Source organism: Octopus sinensis, linkage group LG7, assembly GCF_006345805.1.
Source record: "Octopus sinensis linkage group LG7, ASM634580v1, whole genome shotgun sequence".
Lineage (NCBI taxonomy): Eukaryota > Metazoa > Mollusca > Cephalopoda > Octopoda > Octopodidae > Octopus > Octopus sinensis.
Window position 1 is genome coordinate 84,961,362 of NC_043003.1, and position 10,665 is coordinate 84,972,026.

The 10,665-nt window shown below is 34.6% G+C and overlaps 1 protein-coding gene across 5 annotated transcripts in view; it reads right to left on the bottom strand.

Moving 5' to 3' along the window:
* The window catches only part of LOC115213771, a 47,116-nt gene extending 39,412 nt beyond the window's left edge, over positions 1 to 7,704 (bottom strand). For all 5 annotated transcript variants that reach the window (XR_005000094.1, XR_005000091.1, XR_005000093.1 and 2 more), the window contains exons 1-4: positions 7,596 to 7,704; positions 5,184 to 5,333; positions 3,976 to 4,066; positions 1,738 to 1,871 (exon numbers count right to left, since the gene is read on the bottom strand). Coding sequence is in view for 1 of the 5 variants with exons in the window: in XM_029782600.2 (XP_029638460.1) it covers positions 1,802 to 1,871; positions 3,976 to 4,066; positions 5,184 to 5,333; positions 7,596 to 7,647 (363 nt within the window). In the remaining 4 variants the exon portion in view is untranslated. The remainder of the gene's footprint in view (positions 1 to 1,737; positions 1,872 to 3,975; positions 4,067 to 5,183; positions 5,334 to 7,595) is intronic.
* Between the last annotated feature and the right edge of the window lie 2,961 nt (positions 7,705 to 10,665).

Below are 10,665 nucleotides of genomic sequence, written 5' to 3' on the forward strand. Positions count from 1 at the left end.
AACAACAGACGAAATACGGCTACGAATTTCGCCCGGCGTGCTAACGTTTCTACCAGCTCGCCGCATATGCATATATATATATATATGCATATATATATATAATATATATATATATATGCATATATATATATACATATATATATATATATGCATATATATATATATGCAAATATATATATACATATATATATATATGCATATTTATATATATGCAAATATATATATATATATATGCATATATATATATATACATATGTATATATATATATATATATGCATATATATATATATACATATATATATATACATATATATATATATATATATACATATATACATACATGTATATATATATATATATATACATATATACATATATGTATATATATATATATATATATATATATATACATATATGTATATGTATATATATATATATATATATATATATATATATATATATATATATATATACATATATGTATAAGTATATATATATATATATATATAATTAGGGCTTAGTAAAATAAATTACTTTGCCACATACTGAACTTAGTAGAAATAGCAGCCCAAAAAAATTTTTTAGCCACTTCTACTACTTAAAGAAAATTTCTCTCAGATAATGTTTACTCCAGACAGCTCACGAAGGTTTGGAGGTAAATACAGAAAAATATCACAAGTACATAGATCTATGTACTTGTGTACTTGTGATATTTTTCTGTATTTACCTCCAAACCTTCGTGAGCTGTCTGGAGTAAACATTATCTGAGAGAAATTTTCTTTTATAGTAGAAATGGCTACAAAAATTTTTTTGGCTGCTATTTCTACTAAGTTCAGTATGTGGCAAAGTAATTTATTTTACTAAGCCCTAATTATATAATGTAATATTTTGAATTCGCCTTAAATGGTCCTTTACATACTGAACACTTGGTGAAATTGATTAATTAATTAATTTTACCCTCAATTGTTGATATATATATATATATATATATATATATATATATAAACACACAGGAAATTAGCTATATATAGATGAAGCAGTAACTATACTGAGAAGTAACGTTCATCACGTCTTAAACATGACAGTTCCGTGGGAACCGACGTTACTGCTATTTTTTAACCTCTGAAGGACGCCTCCTCCAGCGGGTTATTCCATGCAATCTGAAAACAGCCATGCTTAAGTGGCAATAAACATTGCTTCTCAGTGTATTTACTGCTTTTATCTCTTAAGGAGATTTTATCATCTCGATAATTTGCTTGTTGCAAAATCAGTGACTGTCTCTCGCTTATTTTCTGTATAACGCGAGCTGGAGTGAACTATTGCTATCTCTAGTAGACGAGTATCCACCACCGAGGATGACCACAAAAATGTCGAGAACGTGCAGTTTGGTGGTATGGTGTCTGGAATATGGTAGGGGTTCACTCTCCTGCTTGCAATATATATCGGATGCAGATTGCAGCGAATTACAAGCTGGAGGATCAAACCAGCTGGAGGAGCAAATTAACAGCAAATTCTCTTTTTCAGAATGTAGTGGTTCTAAATCTGCAGAAACACGAAGTCTGCTTCGGACGACGCGGAGTAAAGTGGATACTAAGATATAAATTCTAATGGCGCAAGTTATCTAAATTCAACATTACGATTCATTTCATCAAATATATGAGCATCTCTTTTACTATTAATTCTCCTTACAGCTCCGTCTCTAAGTATTTTAAGTGCATGAATAGCTGGATATTTACCTGATACATTATCATAGACCCGAAGGGCTGCTTCTCTGCAATTGTAAGACTGGGGCATTCCAGACTAAGCAAGCTCAAGAACGATAACGTCATTCATTTCCTTTGCCATAACAATCCATTGAATATTCATTGGACTAAACAAAAAAGCAAAACATGACTATGTAAAACATGGCTATGTAAAATATGACTATATAAAATGAAGACACATACAATAGAAGTACAAAATGGCTGACGGTTAGTAAGGAGAGACACAAATAAGAAAGAAGAAAACGAGGCCAGTAATTGGGAAGGTAGGTCGTTAGTCGATACTATCGCGCCTAGCACTTGACCGGCACTTTACTTTGTCCTAAGGCGGGATGAAAAGCAGAGTGACTTCAGACGGATTTGATCTAAAACGTAAAGAGTTAGAGGAAATGCTAGATACAATTCTGCCAACTTGCACTAATAATAATAATAATATTTTAAAAGGATTGACGTAACTCTTCACAAAGGTAAATGAAGGTTTTCCGTACGCGTGCTACACGAACTCATACCTCTTTGTTTACAAGACCAAGTGTGCTAGCGATGACACTAGTGAACCTACCTGAATTCTTTTGTCAGATTTAAGAACTCTAATTAGTTCGTAGTTGTTTTTGTAAATAAACTTTCGTGTGATTTTACTGCGCATGGTTTTTTTAAGCAGTGTCGATTTTTTACAATTCTGTAAATAATAATAATAGTATTTTATAAGCTTCACACTTATAGCGATCACTGCATAATGACTAAAGAACATAGTCACGGTTAGGGAAAACCTACTCTTTTCTGTCGGGGGCTTATATGCTCCATTATTAGACTATTTTCTTCGGTCATTGCGCGGTGATCGTTATAAGCTTTAAGCTTATAAAATAGTATTATTATTATTATTTACAGAATTGTAAATATCGACACTGCTTAAAAAGCCATTCGCAGCAAAAAACACGAAAGTTTGTTTACAAAAACAACTTTGAACTAATTATAATTCTTAAATATGATAAAAAAAAAAATGCAAGTTGGTACGCTAGCACACTTGGCCGCGTAAACAAAGAGGTCTGGGTTCGAGTACCTCGCGTACGGAAAACCTACTTTCTTTCTGTTGAGGGGCTGGAGTTTATATGCCCAATTCTTAGACTATTTTCTTTAGTCATTGCACGGTGATTGCTTTAAGATTATAAAATACAATTATTATTAATTATAGAATATATATATATATATATATACATGTATGTATGTATAAACATATATCCAAATTGAGGGAGCAGGGCAGGTAAAATCCAGACTACATATGTTTCCTAGCAAGCAGATCCTTTTCTCGAAGCTTACACATTTCCTACCCTTAGATCTTTGGATCTTATTATCACACACACACACACACACATGTATCCCCAGCTGCATCCTTGTTATACGAGAAAAGCCATTGTCAAGAAGACTTACTGAAATGATTCATGATTGTTGCCATGTGATGCTCTTATATGACTTTTAAGCCCGGCCATGCTTTTAGACATTTTATTACATACTAGACAAAAAATGCAAGTTAGTTCGCTAGTGTAATCGGTAGCACACTTGGCCGCGTAAACATATAAATATAAATATGTGTGCGTGATTGATCACCATGATTGATCGCTAAACCTTTCTTATTTTCTCTCTCTGCTTTTTTCTGTGTTCCCTTCTGTTGAAGTGCGTAGGCTTGAAACGTAAAAGACTTTCTCACTTCCCGAGTGTTAAACTAATACATCTGTTTGTTGTTTACACACCCGCCTTCGTCTTTTGCTTTGTTCTTTTTGGTAAATTCCAACTATATATACATATATATATATATATATTTTCTAGTTTCAGCTCAGAGCTGCGGCCATGCTGATGCAATATATATATATACATACATATACACAGAGAGAGAGAGAGAGTTAGGGAGTGGGAGAGAGACAAGTATAGCTATAAACAGATAGATATGAATACACGACAGGCTTCCACACAGTTTTTGGCTACCAACTTCACTCATTAGGTATTGGTCGACCCGGTACAATGGAAGACACTTGCCGAAGGTATCGTACATGGGACTTTACACGAAACTCCTCAGTTGCAAAACAAACTTTTTAACCTTAAACCCCCCGCTTAACTTTTAATAATTGATGTGGTTAATAATATTTTTTGATACATTGTATTTGTTTGTGTAACATTTCTGTATTGTCATGCTGGAGAGCCGTAAATTTGATTTATACTTACATGTCAGTTTGGTTGAAAAAATCTGGTGATGTAAAATACTGTTTCTCATCATCAGCCACCATATATGAATCATTATATAACTCAAGAGTCGCTAGCAAAACAAAAAGTTATTAAGGAGTGATTATATGTGAGAAAAATTCAACATCTGCATGTAAACTGTGTAATACATTCAGCAATGACATATATAAACATATGGTAACGGTCTTCTTGCAAATTTAACAATATCAATATTTATATGACCTAACGTTCGAACTATAATGCGCGAGTCACTGTGTCCACACGCACATACAAGCATAAGAAACACACTACGGAAACCTAAAGACAATAAACACAAACATAGGCGAGCGCACATACATACATATATACATACACATGCAGACGCGCGCGCGCACACACACACACACACACAATCCAAATAAGAAGACGAAGAAACAGTTCATCACAGCTTTAATGACCACTCACAATTGTTTACGGGGCAAATCTGTTTCCAACCATATGGTTACGAAACGATATATATATATATATATATATATATATATATATATATATATATATATATATATATATATACATATATATATATATATATATTTGCTTATATGTATAGTTATATTACATAGGGTATTATATTTGAACAGTAATTTTATATTTGAAAAGGAAAAGTTTAACGGTGACTTCGAACTTCCAACAGTTGTGGCTCCCTCAAACTCTCTGTTTTCTGATGTATATTGGCAGCCATTATGCTAACGCAAGTCCAGATATAACAACTAAGCATTACTGATGAGGAGGGACAAGATTTACAGTAGAATCATGCTTATAAAATTCCTTTTCACTGGCACTTATAAAGTTTTGTTTGACTTTTAAAATTGTCAAGCGAAAATTAGTCGCTGTCAGCGTTTGTGTGTGTGTGCATATGTGTGTGCGTATGTGTGTGTGTGTGTGTATGTGTGTGTGTGTGTATGTGTGTGTGTGTGTGTTTGTTGTGTGTGTGTGTGTGTGTGTGTGTGTGTGTGTGTGTGTGTGTGTGTGTGTGTGCGTGCGAGAGAGATTCTATTAGTGTGTGCATATGTGGTGCTGAATGAATTTAAAAGTCGTTTATGCATGCATCTTTTGTGTTGTTCATGTAAACATTGAGCTCACACTTACACACACACACACACACACACACACACACACAAACCAGCAAAACAACCCGCATAAGGACTTACGTGAGAGAAGTTCGTACTTTGCTACGAATGATACATCCACTATAGGGTGCGCGGAGTAGAACATCACATGGAATGATTTCGTTTCAGTTTGGAATATCGGATTTTCATCATTGCAAAACTTTTTCAGAAGTGTTCTTGAGTTTGGCGAACCTGAAAAAAACATATATTTATGCATTTTATGTAATGGTGCTCATGAAAACTAAACCTCTCCCACCACAACCCTTGTTTATACAGAGCGCCGCTGAAGCAGCACTGGAGGTGGCGGAGAGTTATCTCCCTGCTAGCGATATAACTATTGCATTGGCATCCTTTCTGTCTCGGGAGACAATGGAGTTGCGCATGAAGTAGTCTAGTCCGGCTTTTATATTTCATGTCCTGATACATTTCCTGCTGTGGCTGTGTAGTCCTATCCTGGACAAACACTCCCTCTGGCAGGTACCGCAAATGTAGCGAAGACTTTTCCTGGCTGGTTGTAGTGCCATAGTCTCTTGTTTACGTCTCTTCCTTTCTTTCCATTTTTCCTCTCTCTCTCTGTCACTCTTTTGTATTCCCTCTTTTACTGTACGTCGCGATATAACTAAGTGTACATTTTTACATATAACTAAGTGTACATTTTTACACCAAAAACCAATATGAGAGTTTCTCTCGTGGTATCTACCACAGTATAGTTTCTTCTAACAGAACACCCACGTTTAAGTGGAGATTATATTACTCTACTTAAGACATAGTATTCGTTCATGACGAAAAAACGCAAGAGTATATTCTGAGATACACTGGAATTGAATCATTTGCACTTTGCAAACTTATAATGGAATCTAAATCCCGGCATGCAAGCGAAGAAATCACTTGTTAGTTATATAGTGTTGTCACCATTTCCAGTACTGTATTGGCACTTATATACAGTACAACTAGCTGGGTTGTGGTGATATGAATTAAACATCTCGTCATAGATGTGACCTAACATCAATTGACTTAGCAACTATAACTTTCACATGTATATCGTTAATGATACAGACACAAACACACACACACACACACACACACACACACACACACACACACACACACACACACACACACGCGCGCATGCACGCACACATACACCCATATATATATATGTTGAAAAGTTCCTGGTTTTGGGTAAAAAATAATACAGGAGGATCAGTTAATTATGATTTTTTTCAACATATTCCCCTCTCAAATCACACACTTATTGCAGCGGTCCTTAAGTTATTCTAAGCTCCGTAAAAGAACTCGGAAGTTTGGACCTCCAGCCAGGTCTTTCACGATACCCTTAAAGCCAAGAACTTTTCGGCACACGTTCGTATATACATACACACATTTACATATATATATATATATCTCGATCACGAGACCGACCAGACCATCAGGTGTTATTACACACCGATGGTCAAAATGCGTTCGCATTGTTTTAGCCTTCAAAGACGCCACCCCGCTGGCTAAGCGAGCAGGCCAATATATATATATATATATATAAAATAAATTACTTTGCCACATACTGAACTCATTAGAAATAGTAGCTAAAAAAACTTTTTTAAAACTATTTCTAATACTTAAAGAAAATCTCTCTCATATAGTGTTTGCTCAATTCAACTCACGAAAGTATGGGGGTAAAGACATTAAAAAATCAGATGCAAAGGTTATTTGAGAACGTACGTTTCAAGATTAGTCAACTCGACATTTCTATCATCAGCTCAGAACTCCTTGGTTTGGATTTGAAAACACTGAAAGTGGGAGCATACCCTTTCGGCTTCTTATCGCTTCTGAAGATCTGCTCGAAACTAACAGTGCCAGCACACCCAAAATATGCAAGCGAAGAATTTCTGCTCTCCCCTTTCCACCAGCCTGGGTTAAAATCAGTAAACACTATGCTTTTTTCGGTAAATCCGAAACATTAAATAGAGAGAGATGAATTATAATTTCAACAATTGAGGGTAAAATTAATTAATTAATTATTAATCAATTTCACCAATCAATTTCACCAATCAATTTTTTTAGCTACTATTTCTAATGAGTTCAGTATGTGGCAAAGTAATTTATTTTACTAAGCCCTTTTATATAATGTAATAATTTGAATTCGCCTTAAATGGTCCCTTTACATACTGAACACTTGGTGAAATTGATTAATAATTAATTAATTAATTTTACGCTCAATTGTTGAAATATATATATATATATATATATCCATACACACACTTACCCCCTCTCTCTCACTCTCTCACTCACTATGTGTGTGTGTGTATTGCATGTGTGTTGTGTGTGTATGTGCGTGTGTAAGACTTTGTTCAAGATGTTTTACTCTAATGATTAATTTTATTTTCATTTTATATATATGGTTTTGGTTAAATTTTGTTTAAGTTATATCTTTGTGTATTTAAACATAACTGTTACCTTCATATACAGCGATATACTTTGATTGGCAGTCTTCATTTTCTTCTCCCATATCCGTAAAAAGAAACTACAGCAGAATGGTGTCGTTTCCTCCCCCGTTTGAAATAAACCATTTGCAATAGATGTGACAAAGGTAGAATAAAACAAAACCAAATAAGAAAAAAAATAAAACAAAATGGCTCACAATTTTATCTTTTGTTATTTAGTGCAAGTTTATCAACATGCCAGACTAAATGCTTTATGGCATTTCATCTGTCTTTCCGTTCTGTATTCAAACTCCACCGAGCTTGACTTTACTAGTCATCCTTTCGGAGTTGAGATAAGTGTCAGTTGAGCACTGGGGTCGATGTAATAGACTACAAATCCAACCCCACCAAAATTTCAGGCCTTCTGTCTACAATAGAAGAACTGATAATGCGCTGATCAAGCTGAACTCTTAGCACACCAGACAAAATCTTGCCGAATCCTTAGCACACCAGATCAAATCTCGCCGAAGTCGATTTTGCTTTCCAAGTGGCACAACCGTTACTGGATCAGGAAAATTGTATAGCGGCATTTCTTTCGACTCTTTACATTCTGGATTCAAATCATTCCGAAGTCAACTTTACTTTTCATTCTTTCGAGGTCGATTAAATAAAGCATTGGTCAAGAACTGTGGTCATTGTAATCGATTAAACTCTTCCCTCAAAATTGAAAGCCTTTTGCCCAAGTTTGAAACAATTATTTAGTGCAATTAAGGTTATTGACTTGGCAATATTTTTAGATCATCTGATGTAGTCATGCGATAGTTTTACCGGCTCTTTACGTTCTGAGTTCACATGTCAAGGTCAACTTTGCCTTTAATTCTGTCAGGATCGATAAAATATTGCACCAATCAAGTACTGAGAACAATGATATTAACTAAACCATTCCTTCAAAACTTGACATCGGGCCGTGAGTTGGCAGAAGCGCAAGAGCCTCATGCAAAATGCTTTGCGATACTTGTTCCGGCTCTTTACGAGATCAAGTCCCACCTTTCAACTCTCAGAGATCGTTAAATTAAAAAATACCAGTCAAATACAGGGTTCGATATAATCAGTTGAATCCTCATGAATTTCAGGCTTTTTATCTACATTAGAAACAATTTAGTCCAAGTTAGTTGAAACCGAGGAGTGTTAGTTTGAATAACTTGAGGTATTTAATTATATCTTATTTAAGTTCTCAGTTGAAATACCTCTGATGCTGACTTGACCCTTTATGCCGTTGGGAATCGATAGAATATGTAACAATCAAGTAATGCCATTGTTAGCCATTTAAGGGGCAGTTAGTACAAAAACAAAATATTGTGAACGACAAATCTGCTTTTTCCTATTCAGTCTCATTTCTTTACATTATATTCATCCGGCATCGATGCGATATATAGCAGTAATATTCTAGAGTGGATCAACTGAATTGATCATGAACATGCCCTATTAAACATGTAGCTTTCGTTAATGTTAAAACCCAATGAAAGACGCACAACGTTGTCCATTAGCCAAATTATCATCTAAAAATCCACCGATGGAAGGATGAACTGTGGATTGCCTCCCAAAATCATAATCAAGACCTTAATGGCGTACAATGGTAGAGTGATTGATGAGAGAACGGAATATTTAACGATTTCATGATCATACCCAAAGCAAGTGTACTTTGTAGTTGATAGCTGCTACTGCTAATGATGATATCAGTGGTGATGATAACAATGTTGGTGATGATAATAGCATTATTGATGACGATGGAGGTGATGATGATGATGATAATGATATCGGTGGTGACGAAGATGGTAACGATGATGGTAACGATTATGTAAATGAGAAGTAACGAATTCTGTATATTTCTTACGAGCTTTAACGGCATATGTCAAATGAGTTTTTCTCATGTAATTGTAAGCAATATGCTGAATGTTGTCGTTTTCCATATGATAACATAAGCTGGACAATAAGCAAGCAATAATATGACATCGCCTAAGCAAAAGAATTACTTTCGTGTGTGAATATATATCTAATTTTTATGAAGAAAATAAATTGAAGGCACAACCTTAGATTAAAGAGAAAGTGTAATCTCCATGTCGATTGTGGTTGGATTATTTAACCAGTTTTTTTTTTATCACCTTGCCGAAACCAGCAGAAAAAATACTCTTGGTTTTAAGCAAAAGATACGAAGAAAACTGTTAACAATATATATAAAAACATTACGAAGAGTGCATGTGCCGAACTTATTGCTATTTTACGATATCCAATATTATGTAAAGTTATAGTAGGTACTATATAATCCAGATCATTGCTTACCTGCCATCATCCGGAAAACTGAATGGTGTTACATTGAAGAATTGGGTTGTCCTTTTGGCATGAAAAAGCTTCAGAGCAGGGCAGTTATTTTCTACAAATAGTCGAAATATTAAACATTACATTTGAGTTTGGAAAAATGTTTGAAGTACCAATATATCATAATACTGAAAATGTTTCTATAACACAGTATAATGCGGTATTGCATGTAGTTAGAGATAAGTAAACGAATTATTGTGTAATCTATTCTGATGTGCCATAAACTGTACACAACGGGCGTGCACTGTGGGCATATACGGTATTCCCAAAATACTGATAATAATTATGAAAATAACTATATAACTATAAAGATAGTAATGACGAATATATCTATGATTCGACTTCGCTGTACAATGAATTGTTTGGATAAGATCTGGGTTAATCATTGCCTTGTGACTGGAAATTTTAGACTGAAACATATATTTATACTATATACATACACATATTTATACACACGCACACACACAGATATATATGTACGCACAAACACACACATATATATACATAGATATATATGCACGTACCCACACACGCGCACACACACGCACAAACACACACAATATTTTGCTGATTTCTAATGTTCCATCTTCAAGTGTCCAGTCAGTCATATCGGTCCCAGTGACTACTCCTGTCTAGTACTTATTTTATCGAACTTGTGGAATCGTTCAGTTACAAAATATCTTCATCCAATTTTGAAGGTCTTCCACTGCGACTGTCATCTTCCAAGC